Below are 16,670 nucleotides of genomic sequence, written 5' to 3'. Positions count from 1 at the left end.
TTTCCATTTTTACTGAAACTGCTTGTTATTTGAGATCGTTTTTACAGTGATCATAACACTGCATTGAAAAATACTTCAGTGTGAAAGAGGAAACACATCCCTATCGGTTTCTAAACTTTAACACCGGGTAAACTACCTTGTCTACACAATCAATGCAGTATTGGAATGAGGGAGGCTACTGTACCCATTTCGCAGAGGCTCTGAACTGTTTCTGGACTTTGGTCCTCCCGGTTCCAGAGACTGGGGGGTTCACAGCGAGATTTAGCATTAACCCTTCTTCTGCCATGCTGGTGCACACAGGCTGTAGTCTCTGAAACAAATCCACATGATCAGTCACAAACGATTCCTACGGACTCAAGGAAAGCGAATGCACAACCGCATTCTGCAACACATCGACGTTAATTCCGATAATATAGTGGCATTTAATGTTCTTCAGCGAGTTTCGGCACTTCTGAGTCAATGTTATGCCCGCAGAATGAGAAGTAAAACTTTCTACTGTACCTTATACCACAGGCGTCAAACACGTGTGTGCAACTACTATAGTCGCAATGAATTCCAGGGACCGCCGTAGACCTCAGTCTTGGCAGTACTGTATTTAAAATCAGTAAGTGGTTAAACCTTAGACTTTAGTCCGATTTAAAATGCTCCATTTAGTTTTAACAGATGTGAAGTGTGTTGACATTACTTCATACATTATACAGTAACCAATAAAGCAGCTGCTCTAAGCTAAAGTACTGGCTATTAAACTGTCTCCCAAATTCCCATAAACTTCAACTTAATGAATCGCGCTTTGCATCGCTTTATTTCAGATTAAAAACACAAGCCAGACAAAGTTATGAGACAGCTGCCCTGAACAGGCACCACAGGGCTCAATTTCCTACGGGGTCCTCGTGCTTTCCTCCGTTTCCTGTTTCCAGACGTCAAGTAGCGAAGATCCGCCCCTCGGCTCCGTCACTTCCTGGAGACGCTGGTCTTATTTTCCTATGGAAAATGGCGGCTTCGAGCCCAGATCGCGCTCTGGATGGGGAAGAGACCGAACCGGGGGCCGAAGCAGAGCCCGACTCGGACCCCTGGGCGGGACTGGGGCCGATCGTCAAGCGGGAGCCTGTGGTGAAGCTGCAGAGCCCGGTGAGCGGCCTGGAGCCCCTTTCGTGGTCGGAAGACCATCGACTCTCGGCCTCAAACACTAACAGCATCTCTTTAATGGAGATCGTGTGCGACATCCACGGCTACTGTCAGGATCTGGTCATCCACAGGACCTCGATCCCTGTGCCCGAAAGTCCCTGCGTGCTCAAGGTAAGAGGCGAGTTGCTGACGTGCTGCACAGAGGCTTGGCTCTCTCCTCGCCGCCGGGGACGGGATGCGCTTTCAGTGCAGCTGCCCGGGGTCTAGGCGCACAGTCCATTCAGTCGCGATTTTGTGTCCCGTGTTGACCGGCACTAGCTAGCTGAGGGCTGTCTTTTTCAGCCAGGTATTGTGTTAGCAGGTTTTAAGAGGGCGGCCGTGCAGTTACCAGGAGTTGGGTAACTATCTGACAAGTCCGGGGTGATTTCCTGTGTGCAGAACTGATCACACGGACAGTCCAACTGAACGACCTTTTTAAAGTCTTTCTTTATTTTCCTTTTAACCTTAGTTTTTTTCGTTGTGTTTTGTGTTTTTACTGGAATGTAGTACTTTAAACTGCTCCTGCTTACGTTTAAAGAGGGGGGGGAAACATTTTACAATCTTTTTTATGCCAGTGGAACAATATAAAATCCTTCCTAAACTACACTGATGAGAGTTTTGTCATTAATGTCTCCTAGAATTTGGAATTTGTGGTTTGCTTAAAATAGCTTGGTTCCCACGCAGCTGACAGGCTTCAAAACAATCAAGAATTTAGATTCGTTGGACTTAGAAACAGTACTGAGCTGGGGGAGTATACATCATTCTTAGGCCTTGATTACACCTGTAGTTCAGCTGTGTAGTAAAAAGTAACTTTTAAACCCTTTTGCACTTTACAATGTGACAAGCGTGCAAACAGCATCAGTGTGAAGAATTTCCACTCCTGCCAGGCGAATTAGGTGCTGTAATTAGTTTCCAGAGAAGTCTTATAGGAGGATGCAGTTTGTTAGAGGTGTTCTTTAAACATTAGACTTGAATTTTTGATCATGTTCAGACAGTGTTATCTTAACCCCTCCCCCAGTATACCCAGTATCTATCCATTTTCTAACTGCTTTATCCAATTCAGGGTCGCAGAGAAGCTGCAGCCTCTCCTGGCAAGCAGCAGGCACAAGGCAGGGCACCCCCTGGGAGGGATGCCAGTCCGTAACAGGGCACACACATTCACACCAGGGCCAATTTTCCCAGAAGCCAATTAATCCACCAGTATGTCTGTGGACTGTGGGAGGAAACCCACTCGAACACAGGGAGAACATACAGACTCCACACAGACAGGGCCCCTGCACTGTGGTCACCACTCTGACCACGGTAAGACGTACTGAAGTTCGCAAGCGTGCTAACCGGGCCTCTCTCCTGCAGGTCGGCCCTGATCCAGTGGTGTCGAAGCTGAAGGAGGCGTTTGCCAGTTCGAAGGACCCCACAGTCAGTCAGCCCTTCATGCTGGACCGGATGCTGAACCCCACTGCAGGATCGCTGCCCCCGCTGCGGGGGTTCAAGTACACCAGCTGGTCCCCCCTTGGCTGCGACACCAATGGCAGGTGTCTGCTGGCCTCCCTGACACTGGACAATCGGCTCACCATACACGGCAACCTCAACCGGCTCCACTGGACCCCGCTGGTGGACCTGACCGAGGTGTACGGGGAGATGCTGGCGGAGAAGGACTACCAGCTCCCGGGAGCGGAGCCCCCCCTGGGGGAGCTGGAGGACTTCCCTGAATTCCAGAGGCGGCACCGCATGCAGTGCCCCGTGCGCATGGAGTGGTCCAGCGTCTGCACCACCCAGCAGGTCCAGACCAACAACGAGTGCAAGGACGTGGGCACGGTGCTGCTGGCGGTGCTGCTGGAGAACGGCGACCTGGTGGTCTGGCAGTTCCAGCTGCCCTTCCAGGGCAAGGACTCGGTCGTGTCCTGCAACACCATCCAGTCGGGCGTGTCCGCGCCCAGCGTGCTGGCCTGGTGGGAGTACGAGCACGGCGGGCGCAAGATGAGCGGCCTGATCGTGGGCAGCTCCGTGGGGCCCGTCAAGATCCTGCCCGTGAACCTGAAAGCCGTGAAGGGCTACTTCACCCTGCGGCAGCCGGTGGTGCTGTGGCAGGAGACGGACCAGATTCCCGTGCACAACATCAAGTGCATCTCCCTTTACCACCCCTACCAGAAGTGCAACTGCAGCCTGGTGGTGGCCGCCCGGGGCTCCTACCTCTTCTGGTGCCTCCTGCTGATCTCCAAGGCCGGCCTGAACGTCCACAACTCGCACGTCACGGGCCTGCACTCCACGCCCATCACCTCCATGACGGCCAGCCGCTACGGGGGCTCCATCTTTACCTGCTCGGCCGACGGCGGCGTCAAGAAGCTGACCCCCATCTTCACCGACGTGGCCGTGATGTTCAAGCAGGAGCAGATCCGGCTGCCCGAGGGGGTGGCCGGGCGGCGGACTCACGGCATCGCTGTCAGCCCCAATGGGGCCTACCTGGCTCTGGTGACCACCGAAGGACTGACCAACGGACAGCACCCGGTCAGCCGGAGCTACCAAGTGCAATTCGTCACCCTCAAAACGCCCGACGACGCGGCCGCGGAGCTCCTGGAGTCCAGCGTCCAGAACCTCTTCAAGCAGACGGACCTGCTGGACCTCGTGCGCTGGAAGGTGCTCAGGGACAAGCGCATCCCGCCCATGCTGCAGGAGGAGCTGGACGACAAGGTGCACGCCTCGGGCTCCACCTACCTGTGGCGCTTCAAGCTCTTCCTCTTCCGGGTGCTCTACCAGTCCCTGCAGAAGGCCCCGGCCGAGGCCCGCTGGAGGCCCTCACACGAGGTCTCCAAGGTCTTCATCGCGGACGACGAGGGGGAGCCGGACGGCGAGGGGCCCGGCGGCTCAGAGGGGCCGGGGGCGGCGGGCCTGGAGGACGGGGGGGCCGGGGCCTCGGAGGAGCAGATGAGCGAGATCATCGCCTGGATCGAGGCCGTGGAGTCGCACCTGACCCGCGAGCACATGAAGAGGGTGCTGGGGGAGGTGTACCTGCACACCTGGATCACCGAGAACACCAGCATCCCCACCCGGGGCGTCTGCGACTTCCTCATGAGCGACCCCACCTACGAGGACCGCGCGGCCAGGGTAAGGGGGTGCCCCCTCACAGGAGGGGCGCCCTTTAAAATTCTTCCTCCCGCTACTCCCTCACCCTGCTGCCACAAGAGAGACTCCCTTTCTTCTAAGATTCGATCTCTGTGTAAGAGTGTTCTGTCGATTACTGGCTGAAAATTAGAAAACAAATCTGTAGATGCTTGAAAGATTATTTTGTTCTCTTTCTGTTAGACAGTGTTCTTTAAAGGACTACTGCACACTGCAACATGAGGCGTTTGTCCAAATGAAGTGAAACATGGTCCAGAGGACACGACTGGACACCTGTGGTCTTGAAGTCAATAGCCTGGCTTCCTTCAAGAAAGCAGGGGGAGAGATCTTTGGATGAATTAGCTCATAAGCACCACACAGGCTGGACAGGTGGACAGGCTGAATGGCCACTTCCGGTGTAGCTCGTAACGTTCCTGCCGGAGCATGAAGAACTATTCTGAGGCTGGATAAGGCTGTTAGATGGAAGATGACCTGGGGACTCTTCATTTATTAAAGGCATCAAAACCATGTTTCACTTAAAAGCTCTCAGATCTTGACTTCTCATTTAGTTTTACAAACTCTTCACAAATAATGTGTCCCTTTCCATTGGTTTAAAAAAAAACGCATAATAACCGAGTTACCTTGCTACGTGGCACGGCCTCAAAGCATTTCACACTCAGTGTTGTGCTTCCATCAGGAAAGCTGTGGTTTATAAATAAAGATCTAAACTGTCGCGTAATCCAGATTGCTAATTTAATAACCCCTGGAGGCGCTCCTAAATGAATGCTAAGCATTCTCATTTGTGTTTGCCATTTCAAACAAGTAAATTGTAAAATAACTCTTAAATCAGTAACTTAAGGCAGTTAAAGGCGATGACTAAAGTTCACATAGCGGGTATCAAGAGTGAGCCTGGGAGGTACCACTGCCTTGACCAGGAAGTGCAGTTTCTGTTTCTTACTCTTTATTAGAGTAACAATGCAAAGGTGTCTATTCGTACTGTCCGTTACTGTAAACAAGTACTGTATTACAAAACGCTACGGAGCACCCAGGTAACAGCGTTCAAAGGGATGACATTTGTAATTCATTATATCATCCTTTTAGCTCTCGGGGAAAACTGCATGGATGGTTTGAAGAAAAATAAAACATGTTTGTGCACTTACATTATGTATAATCTACATTATTGAACGGTTTGGATTGTTAATGTTAATTTTTAATGCGTGGTGTTTCTGACACCCCTGCTGGCTAGCATATTGTAATATATAAATGGCTAATGAAAAATCATTTCAAGGAGACCAAGACTGTGAATACTTTAAAATGAAGCTTAGAAGCACTTTGTACAGTCAGATAATTCTTCTTGCCGATTAATTCTTAAATTGAGAATCCTATTGAATTGGGACTTATTGGCTCTTAAGAGTGTGAACATGAATTCAGTTTTCCGTGGACTACAAAAACACGTGCCTCTTTACCTCTGCGTTCAGTGGGTCATCTTCCACCTCCTGGAGGACTTGTCTTTAGACTTCAGAGATGCTTGGTTTTCACTGTTGGCCTTGCTGCTGTGCTCAGGTGCTGATCGGACACATCTTCAAGAAGATGAACAAACAGACGTTCCCAGAGTACTGCAGCCTCTGCAAGGAAGTGCTGCCCTTCACAGACCGCAGGCAGGCAGTCTGCTGCAATGGACACATGTGGCTGAGGTACCGACCCATTCCTTTTTCTCTCTCCAGTTGAACTACATTTACATGCTTAAATCTCTTATATATATATATATCTCTTATATAAAGATAAAGTAAGTACCTCCAGACAAGCTGTAGAGACTATAGCTGGTATATTCTCAGTATAAATTGTGTCGTGGTTCTGTGCAAGACCGAGCCATCAGGAAAGCTCAAGTATTGTCACAGTTTGTCTCATGGTCAACTGCCTGGATTTGTAACTTACACGAATAGCAGCATCACATATTCATGTTTAATGAAGGTTAACCCAGAGAAAACAGTCCTCAAATGTTCAAAACATCATTGCTGTGGTTTGACAATTCAGTACACAATAAAATAACAGCCTCACATGAGTTAATTCCACCATGATTGGCTTCAAGACTATAAGAAATTAATCAATTGTTTAAAATATACTTAACTTTAGATTTTAATACTTTCTTGTTCTCAGGTTTTCTTGTTTCAAAATCACAATTTGTGATATCACAATTGTCAACCAGGGGTACAGTTGGCCAAGACTGCGTCTGAGGGTTAAATATTCCTGGGGCAGGGATTCACGTGGTATTTTTCTGTCTCTAAATTATTTTATGACTGATTTATGGAAAAACAAATAAGAAGGCTGGAAGTAAAATCTGTTTTTTGTTGTTGCCCATGGCCCAGGAAATCAGACCAAGGGTTTTTTTACATCTAGAAAAACAGCTGTTAAAAAAAGGGATTCAAATAAAGACATGGTCAAGAAAGGACAAGTTGGTAACGATAGGTCAGATTTTTTAATACATTGCCAAGCTTGATGAATGACAGCGGGATGGAAACGTGCTGATTCACACAAAAAAGATTTCTAGTGAATGAAGTGATTTTTTTAGCAGAGGGTGAACACTTTCTGTGCCACCAGTTGGAATTACTGGGTTAGTTAAACATGTCGGCACAGACTGTCGTGGCCCTGGTGTCGTTCGGAAAGCTGTTTGTGTGCGGGCGGTTACTGCCGAGGAGCTGCAAGCTAAACCGTAAAAAAAAATAAGAAAAATCACAGCATTTCAAGCCCTTCACCATGGACAACACTCAAAAGCCCCGATTCAGAATGGCACTTGAAGTATTTGAAGAGGTTACACAATGATGTCTAATGTTCTTTGGTTCCCAGCAGGTACCAGGGCTACTGGTACATTTTGTAAATGAAACCCGAGATGTTTAGAAGAGGCTTTAGGTCACGTTTAGGAGACTGAATCGGTCTGATATTTTTTTCATTACTTACAGAGTTAATAGTTCTTGAACTGAGACAATCCGCTTTACTGTAAGAATGATACTGCACATGACTGCTCCTTGGCATCGGCATAGTTCTTACCTGGAAGCTGTGCTGGGGAAGCTGAGCAAGACTTCCAGGCTGAATTCAGATCTTAGGCTGACAGAAACCCGCAACGTTTTGATGCGGAGCGTTTTGTTTTTAACACAGGAGTGCATTGCTTCCTTTCTCTCCGTCTCCGAACCTTTGATTTTTTTTTCGCCTCCTTTTTGGTCGGCGGGCTTGCGTTCCTGCCTCTCCTGCAGCCGGGACGTCATGTTCTCGTTGTAGCTCTGCCAGTCTCTCCTCTAACAGCCCTCCCCGGCGCAGGGAGACGGCTGCGCTGCTCAGGCTGCGCCTTCAGAAGCGCGACGACATCAAACGCTGGCTTGGCACTCAGCATTTGAAACGTGTTCTCTTTCAGATGCGTGCTGTCATACCAGGCCTGTCAGACGCTAACTTACAGAAGGTGTTTGCTACAAGACAGCATTGCCAGACATCCCGTACCCAACGGTAGGCACCCTTCTCTTGCTTCCACTGCCAGCCATTGCAAGCAGAGCTGTAGGGGACTGACCATATTGCCGTCTAAGGCAAGACTTGAGACCCTTTTTGTTAACTTTGTGTTAAGGCTTTTTTTTTTAAAAAAATGAGCCTCCCGTGATCGTAGAACAGCAGATGTGAATATTCAGATTAATTGGAGGCATCCCTCTTCTTTTCTCTTTCTTTAAAGGGGACCTGCAGTCCCCATTTCTCAGACAAATTATTTAATCTTGGTAAAAAAAACATTGCCTGTATAGAAAAAAATGACAAACTTTGAATTAAGCCCAAAATCGTGAACTATGTGAAAGTCGTGTAAGTCGCCATGTTGTCCCAAACCCACATTTGAGTTCCCACGACATTGTGGCATGAAGCAGCCCTTCCTGCTCACTAGTCTCCGTAATGACATATGTAATGTGCTGGACAAGTGAATAAGTCCATTTTGTGCAGCGGACTTTTCACTGCAGAAATGTTCCAATGTGGTCTGCCAGCAGAGTTAACAGTTAGTGCTTGTCTGCAAAACTGTCTCGAAGTCGAGAACAACATTTGTACTGGATTAAAAAAGATGTCTTCACAAGTGTGCTTGTTTACAAAGTTGCAGGGCCACTACACGTCACAAGATGTTCTGTTGCCTCATTCTGAATCGCAGAATATGGCGCTGCGCACACCTACAAATTTCAGGTTTTATGAAATGCTATCATCAGTGCTGATTCTCTCTACCCCCGAAATATAAAAATAGCGTTGGAGGTCCCCTTTAAAAGAGTAAAAGTCATAATTTTCCATCCAACACACTCCAATCTATAATATGTAGAACTGTTTTACAGGATGAATTCGTTCAAGTTGGTAGCTGCAAAGGAATGTCAAGGTTTATTCCCTGCTGAAAAGAGAAGAAAAGAAACACAACATGTTATGTGTGACACCCGAGGAAGGATCCACAGCCGAAACGTTGTGTTTCTTTCCTTCTCTTTTCAGCAGGGAATAATAAACCTTTACTTGTTCCTTTGTTTTCAGGATGACTACATCCACAAAATAGTCATGACCTGTTTGTATTTATGATAAGCACTTGGCATAATTAATGGGTGGCATAATAACCGAAGAGTTAGAGAACTACCCCATATTTATCTGGATAAGAAGCGGTTAGCAGCAGACTTTTTTTATTGTTTTTAAAATTGTATCTGTACTAAATTAATGTCTTCTCCCTTTCCAGACCCTGACTGGATAAAGAGGATATTGCAGGGACCCTGCACTTTCTGCGATTCCCCTCTCTTCTAGCGGAAGGACAGGGATTCTGGGGGATGAAACGGGAGAGACTGCTTGAGGCAATCAAAAACGTGTTCTCAGCTTGATGGACTAGTTAGAAAACGGACTTCTGCTTTCCTTTTTTTTTCTCATCCTGCATTATTTGGGGAAGAAAACAAGGATTAAAGTATCTCTTTAAAAATGTATAGAAATTTTCCAGGTAAAATCTGAATTCTGGAACCATAGGTTCCTACATTAAAGAACTGAGAAAGTAGCAGTTTTCCCAGTAAATTGTAAACCTCATCCAAGTCTTTATTAAGAACACATTTACAGCTGGTATTCGTAGAATCCTGTATTTCAGAATGTGGTTCCATCACTTATCGTCAAAGTTAAAGGGCATTTCCATTTGACTCTGGCATCTGAGGATTGCATTTTCTAATGCAGGATCAGACCTGGAATTTCAGAGTGACGTTTTCATTGCTTTATCCTCCTGGCCTCTGGAACAAGTGCAGGAATGGAAGTTTGCCCCAGTCATTCAGTCAGCGCACTAAGCGAGCTCCCAAAAGAGGACCTTCTTGCATAAAAAGAAAGAAAAAAAAAAACCTCAGTTAAAAAACTAATTTGGTCACCCTCCTGGGATTCTTACTAATGAGATTCTACAGTAATGAGGGACAGATCCTGCCAGCAGATGTGAGACTAATTTTAATTAAAGGGGTTAGAGTGCATATTGTTAAGTATGATTAACCCTTTTTTGAGAACACGGGCCTGGGGAAAAAGTACAGGACATGCCATTCGTAACTGCTTTCCGCAACACCAAGGTTTGTGGCCTTACATCCGAGACAGCCGTGTGCCTCAGAGCCTTCGAGTACAGTCAGTGTGCCCGGCTGCACAGGGACAGTGAAACAGCCCCTAACGCTCATCTGATCTTTGCATGTGCTTGTCTAAAGGCTGGGAGAAAGTCCTGTGTGAAGTTGCTCTTATGCATCACTTGTTTAGGGCCTGTAAGAATTATAGGAAACCAGGCACAAACAAAATCATTGGCTAAAAAGGGCGGTTGACGCAAATTGGGGGAAAATGTGTGGTTTGATTTTTTTTTTTCCCTTTTTGGAAGAGCTGCTCTGCAAGCCAGTGAAACATTGTTTTTTTTTCCCCCCCAAGCGCAACCAAATCATATATATATATACTCCAAAAACGCTTCTTTAACTGAGAATAATGTACCTTCCATTTTCAGTTTTGATGTATTTTGTGTTGGAGGATGTACTAGTGAATTATGAGTGAAAATGGATTTGGAGTTCATTATAATTCCAAATTAATCTCTTGATTAGTTAAAGGCTCTTAAGAAATTAAAAAGGGCCAGGTGAGTTTCCCAAAATCCATTGATATTGTAGCGTTGCTTGCAGATCGGGTATAAAAGGATTCCTACGGAGATATGAGGATATTATTCTGAAAGCAAAATGTCAGCAATTTTTTATTACAATCCCAGTATGTAAGCTATTATGTCCTCCAAAGTGTTTATTAAATCACCCTCTGAATGGTTTTATTCCATGAGAAGTGGAGATCAGTGATGAGAAAACAAGACTGAAAGAAAAGAGATCAGGGGGCTCTGTTCTGCTTATCTGGTTGACAGTAGTTTGAGGTTCTTCATTGTGAACCATCATCTTTCCTTTAAACATTAATTTGATTAAAAAAACATTGGAAATATAGCTACAGTCTTGAATGCAGCTGCCTCCAGCGTGCCTTTACTTTATTTTAAAATGTGACTTTTCCTTTTATATTCATGTCAAACGATCAAAAACAAAAGCCAAGGAAAAACTTGCGCATTTGACGTGCAGCGAAATAGCAGTTCTTGCCAAACCTATAGACGTATGATGCCAAAATACATCTGACGAAACGAACAGCAGTGCTGTAAAAAAACCTGAAACGTGACGCAAAAGAGTCAATGGCAGCAGATCAGGGAGTGTTTTTTTTTTCGTTTGTGATATAAGTTACTCTGATTAGTAATGGATATCTTCTGAGCCCATTTTTAAGCTAGTATTTTCCCCACTACTGTTATCCTTTATGCCAAGGAGGTCCTGCAAATAAAGGAAGCTTTTTATGCATTGATTACATATACTAACTCCGAAGACCTCCAGAGGCTTCTGTTTGTACAGGACTTTACAAATTCTTGTCAGTGGTGCTTTTCGCAGGAAGAAATGGGGGGTCATCTCTTCAGGGCTGGAAGGCCCCAAAATTATTGCATTGCCCCATTATTTTTTAGCCAAGAATTTATTTTTTGTTGTTGTTCTTGTAAATAAACTCGTTTTTAAGTCTTTTGTACGCTGAAAATGTAGTCACCTTGTTTTCCAAATAAAAACCCATCTGCTTATTGGTGGGGAATATGAGTCCAATCTAAACTTTCTTACAGACCGGAGCTGGTGTGTGTAAGCATTCTGTATAACAAGATGTTTTCTCTGTATTGAGGTGCAGTGTGGGTTGGTGTGGCTGTGAGTGCTGTAGCCTCACTGTTCTTAGGTCCAGGGCTCAGTTCCAGACTAGAGATTCTTCTGTGTGGAGCCTGCATGTTCTTCTTGTGTCTGTGTGGGTTGTGTGCAGGTACTCTTGTCTGGGTTAATTGGTGTCTCTAACCTGACACTCATATGCATATGGATGTGTGCAACCTGGTCCAGCTGTCGTCCTGCCTCGTGCCCTGTGCGTATCAGGTTAGATTCTCACCACCCCTGACAATAAGGAGGTTACTGGAAATGGATGGATGGGACATCTTTTTATCCGAGTCACGTTGCTTCAGCTCTTACAGCTATCATAAGAAGTATGGCTCATATACAGTTCTTCAAAGGACTGAGGTATTAGGCTCCAACTGATGTTAAAAACTAAGGGGCATGAGTAGAAGATGAATGCTATATTAATTACAATCTACAGTATATGATACAATAAACATAGCATTGTGTCCTAGAGATAAGCATGTTTATTACAGAATTGAAGGGAAGATGACCAGGTGCTGAACTAAAATCTTTCCTTTCAGTACTGTGGGTCTGGACAGTTCTTTTTAAGTATTGTAGTATCAGGTTGGTATATTTTTTAAAACAGAATCCAATTGGAAGCACAGAACCCTCCAAGCATAGCCAGAGAATGGATGAAGAAACTTTGCAGTATTTTAGTTCTTAATTTTTCAAACAAGTATTTAATGGGGCTTCCAATTAAAAAAAACACAGAACAGATATTATTTCTTAATTTGTTGCATTCTGCTACTTAATCGGCAGAAAATCCTTTTAAAAATCTGACATACAAAACAAGGGCAGTTTTCCCAGATCAGCACATTTTCATACTTAAATTTTAAATATCTGATTCCCCAAATTATTTAAAATCTAGCCTCAGTTAATGAATAAATCAGCACACGTCTCAAAACGGCTCAGACAGGGGAAAAGAGAAAGCCCTAAAAGTGATGGGAGCTGGGGGAGTGTTTGGAAACGGAGAGTCTTAAGTTGCTGGGTTTTTTTTTAATACGGCAGCAGAGATTTAGCATAAACATTTTTTCCCCCTTTAAGCGAATATACATTTTTTAACATATTCAAAAGGGATGCGTAGCCTCAAATTCATCTGCAGTAATTAAGTCAGCCTTGGCTCATCGTCGCCTCATCTAAAGGGAGTTTTTAAATAAGGCTGTTAACATGTTCCTCTAACCGTTAAACCTAACTCTTCCAGCCCGGTGGGAGACGGGCAGTGACCCACAATTAGGTGTACCGGAGTGCTGGAGATGTCAGTAATCAGTGCTCCTGTGTATGGGGCTGCTGGAGCAGAACTAATACATTGCCACACAGGGCAGGAGCAGCCTGCGTTTTACTGCTACATTAATTAAACAAACTTCTAATTAACTAGGGTTCTGTTCAGGCAAGAGGGGAGGGAGGGGTGCCTGTCTGGCCATGAGGATGGGAGAGCAGCATGGGTATCGAGTGAGGGCAATGGCCTGTCCTTGGGGTCAGAAATTGCCATCCTGCTGAGAAGCCGTGCGCTCTAGGAGGAGGTTCAGTTGCTGTCATGTTGGGATTTCGGGACGACGTGAACACACTTACATCTCGCTACTCAGCCTGTTGTTCTGGGTTACGTTGCTGGCTATCCCTGAGCTACCAGTTAAGTGGTTGTTCAAGATATTTCATTAAATCTGATAGGAAGAAGACATTTCACTAAAATGTGTGAGGGGGAGAGCAACACCATGCTGAGTAGCAACCAAACAATGTCGAAGCCAGTTTAGCTGTTGTCAGATGGACAAGCAGTAAAAAGTGGCCCTTGTAAAAATGGTGAAAGAAGTGTCCAAAGAACTGTTAGAGCTCATTAGAGTATTTATATAACACTTGTACAATACAGCATTTCATATAAGAGGAAGGTGGAGTGTTTTAAGAATGTAGTTCGTGTATTAAATAAATTCTTTAAAAGTATTACATTTTTATTAAGATGCTTATGGTACACTTGAAGGCTAGCAAAGGAGTAGAAATATTAGTTTTTATGTGCCACACTCGACACCTTAGGTTTGTGAAGAGGTATAGACATACTGGCTTGATGAGGATGTGATGTATACTCCTCAAGATTTCCACAATATTTGCATCCCAGTCTTCCAGCAGGACCGCCTTCGTCTGAGATCACGTTGAGGATAATGGTATGAGGGACTGAAGTGGAGGTTACACTGCTCCAAACAGACTCCGATCCGGGGACTGCTGCTCCTTCAGCAAACCAGTCATGAAATGCCACTTAGCAAGTCTCTCTATTTGGATGAGGGTTCCTAAAATTTTGGCTGAATGGGTTTGTCGAATTGCACTAAAGTGACTACAAGTTGACGAAAGAATAAAGGTATTTAAAAGCAAGTGACACAGCACAATCACAGCCCAGGGTACGTCCTGCGTCATGCACCTGCTGTCCTCAGTGTGGGGGCTCGGGCAGAGCCGAGGCAGAGAGGTACCTGGGCAGGCGGTTGACCAGACGGCTCTCCAGCGACTCGAAGATGGCGTGGGGGTCCTGATCAGCGTTGATGTGGACTGCGTGAGGGTAGAAGTCTTGCAGGTTGGGGGCCTGGGCTCTGTACTCCGCCAGGCTCTGCAGGAGCCCCTCCTCGGAGTCGCGGGGGTTCCACTGCAGCCTGCTCTGGACCGGCGGGCTGGGGGGGGCCTTGTAGACAGAATGGTATCTGCAGACAGTCAAACGCAAAGATCCGCTGGGGTCGAGGAGCATGAGCTTTGAAATTTGAAATTTGAAGCGCTTTAAATAAATAACAAAAAGCACGTTTTTTACATTCTAGAAGTAAAAAAAAGTCCTGTTAAGAGTTCGTACTGACCTCTCCCCTGTAACTGGATCAACTGCTCTCAGAGTGAGTCGCTCAATGGCAACATCATTAGGCATTTCCAAAAAAAACACCCTGAAAGAAAGATTGAGAGATGGACAATGATCAGCACCAATCAGAAGGCAGAACAACATTTTATAAACCGCCCACAAGCTATACTTAACAGTATAGCTGTTAGGTATATACTATGTGTATGCGTAAAAAGACATTTATTAATGTGGCAGAGTTAAGAATACAATCTGCTGTAAATTTATTCATGTTTATTTATTTGACAATTGATTTCTCTTCGTTATAAGACTATTACGAAGGAAAATAGCACCTAAAACCTAAAGGATAAGCTTTCCTTTTTTCTCCATATGTGGACTTACCAATTATATTTTTATGTCATAAACAATCAGTGAATTCTTCATTCAGAGTGTATCAAACTCTGCTTACTATACAGCCTCTAAGCTAGAGAAAAGGAGGACCTGCTCTCACTGGTTGGGGCTATTTCATCCTATGATGTGCTACAAGACCATAGGACCTTACAGAAGAGATTGCAAAGGGTGAAGTAGCTACAGTATGTCTCTTACTCACAACAATGCAGGACTGCAAGAATCCAGCAAGTCCCAGGGTCACTATTGTGTGGCAAGCCAAGCCAAGCCAGCCCTGGTGTGCCGTCACTTGGAGAATCACCGTGCAAGTCAGCCAACAGCACAGTCCAAGCCTGGGCCAGCACTGTGACCACAGGGGTCAACCTGCTCTCTGAGCACTGGCTGAACTACTTGGGAGCCTATTTTTATATACGTGGTGCATAAATGCACTGAACATCACTCACGAGAGCAGGATGAAATGCAGAATTACAATGGAGCTTTCTGGCCTCTTCTATCTGCAATTTGTTTACAGTAACCATCAAGAGAAATGCCTTTCGGGGAGCCATCTCAGTACTGCACTGACAGGACTGCCAGTTAATGTTTTCCTATTCTAAAAAAATCTGAAGATTTCCCCAGACAAAGATGTCAAGTAAGAACAAGTATCATCTTCCCTAATAAAGATATTTAATATGTACTGCAGTGTGGGAGTGCTTCGAGTTTCTGAAATCAAAATCTTTGAGAAGACAGTTTCATTTTTCACTTGAGAGAAGATGTTGGCAGAATGCTTGGTCTCTTACAAGTTTTGACTCTCTTGGTTTTGACAGAACCTCCTGATTAAAGTATGACATAAGTATCAATTTATACATCTTGGAGCATATCTTCACAATGACTTTTTTGGGGGGGAGTGAATACTGTAATACTGAGTATGTGATATGCAATAAGATAAAGGCAGGAGGACACAAACCCATCAATACCATACTCTAGTCGACTAAAGCCTATTCATATACTCTTGACTGCAAGCGTGACTTTATACAATTTTAAAAACAATCAAAAGCACACCAAGAGCAGCTCTATTCTTGGCCCAGTTTTGACATTTATATTCCTGGTCAATCAGATCTTGTGTGCTGCGTGAAAGAAGTAATTCATCACAGGCTATTAAGCTCTTTTCATTTTTTTCTTAAAAGGAAAATTATGATCAATCAACTTGAAATGAAAAAAAAAAAGAAATCACAGGTCTGGCAAGATCTCTCTGGCCCTTTCTCTTGAGAAAGCTCTTCTGCGAGCCACTGGAGGTTTCTACACCAAAGAGATTTTTTTTTTCTTTAATGAAAGACTGCTCCTCTCCATTCTTTCTTTGTACACACTGGTCTGCCTGTCTGTCTTTTTACTGAACTAATACATCAAGACACCTTTGAATAATTACACAAGTGAGAGGGAGAGGGCATGGAAAGGGTCCGGATGAGGTAGCTGCATAGGAGGCTCATCGTTAACATTACCTTCTTCGAAAAAACGGCTGTGTATCTAGGTGGTGCAGGTGCTCTCGTGTATGATTATGTGAAGGGGTAAGGGTATCCTGAATTTTTAATGAATATTTGTCATGAAAAAGAAATAATAACTACTGTGCAAAGCTATTAGAATTAATATTTATGCCTCTCATTATGAAATATTCATAAACTTGGTTGAAAAAGGGATATGGGGGGGGGGAGCTGAGGGGGGGGGGGGTCGTAAGAAGAGAATTAATTTACACTGGATGCTGTTTACCCAACAGCTTGATGTTTTCAGACAAATGACAAGTGCCAACAAGCGGCTGTCAGTCATTTTAGCATTTTTTAGGGAGAGGAAGAGATGGGAGGCTGGGGGGCACTCTTGAATTCATTGAGCCAGCGCTCCTGACAAAACCCTTGGATTGGATTTCTGACATCCATTAACAAAAGCTAGCAGCATCTTCCCGGCTTTATTCTCCTTTCCGACTG

The 16,670-nt window shown here is 45.0% G+C and overlaps 3 protein-coding genes across 3 annotated transcripts in view; 1 reads left to right on the top strand and 2 right to left on the bottom strand.

Moving 5' to 3' along the window:
- Window positions 1-894, bottom strand: part of ddx31 (DEAD-box helicase 31) — a 34,208-nt gene extending 33,314 nt beyond the window's left edge. Inside the window, exons 1-2 of the mRNA XM_088940774.1 lie at window positions 502-894; window positions 185-310 (exon numbers count right to left, since the gene is read on the bottom strand). Of these exons, the coding sequence (XP_088796900.1) occupies window positions 185-286 (102 nt within the window). The 5' untranslated portion in view covers window positions 287-310; window positions 502-894. The remainder of the gene's footprint in view (window positions 1-184; window positions 311-501) is intronic.
- Window positions 895-956: 62 nt separating this feature from the next.
- gtf3c4 (general transcription factor IIIC, polypeptide 4) lies at window positions 957-10,051 on the top strand. The gene is made up of 5 exons (XM_088940671.1): window positions 957-1,296; window positions 2,518-4,266; window positions 5,824-5,954; window positions 7,667-7,755; window positions 8,987-10,051. The coding sequence occupies exons 1-5, from the start codon at window positions 991-993 to the stop codon at window positions 9,049-9,051; spliced, it is 2,340 nt and encodes a 779-aa protein (XP_088796797.1). The 5' UTR covers window positions 957-990; the 3' UTR covers window positions 9,052-10,051.
- A 3,875-nt stretch (window positions 10,052-13,926) lies between these two features.
- The window catches only part of ak8 (adenylate kinase 8), a 39,916-nt gene continuing 37,172 nt past the window's right edge, over window positions 13,927-16,670 (bottom strand). Inside the window, exons 12-13 of the mRNA XM_088904650.1 lie at window positions 14,339-14,419; window positions 13,927-14,191 (exon numbers count right to left, since the gene is read on the bottom strand). Of these exons, the coding sequence (XP_088760776.1) occupies window positions 13,927-14,191; window positions 14,339-14,419 (346 nt within the window). The remainder of the gene's footprint in view (window positions 14,192-14,338; window positions 14,420-16,670) is intronic.

Source organism: Atractosteus spatula, chromosome 23 (genome assembly GCF_055471065.1).
Source record: "Atractosteus spatula isolate fAtrSpa1 chromosome 23, fAtrSpa1.hap1, whole genome shotgun sequence".
NCBI classification, from domain to species: domain Eukaryota; kingdom Metazoa; phylum Chordata; class Actinopteri; order Semionotiformes; family Lepisosteidae; genus Atractosteus; species Atractosteus spatula.
The sequence above is the reverse complement of the archived record's forward strand: the minus strand, read 5'-3'. Positions and strand labels throughout refer to the sequence as shown.

Excerpts from the sequence above, each read along its gene's own strand:
- gtf3c4 (XM_088940671.1), top strand. The coding sequence starts at position 991 with ATGGCGGCTTCGAGCCCAGATCGCGCTCTGGATGGGGAAGAGACCGAA. Across the intron at positions 4,267-5,823 it reads ACGAGGACCGCGCGGCCAGG|GTGCTGATCGGACACATCTT; the intron begins GTAAGGGGGTGC and ends TGCTGTGCTCAG. Across the intron at positions 5,955-7,666 it reads AATGGACACATGTGGCTGAG|ATGCGTGCTGTCATACCAGG; the intron begins GTACCGACCCAT and ends GTTCTCTTTCAG.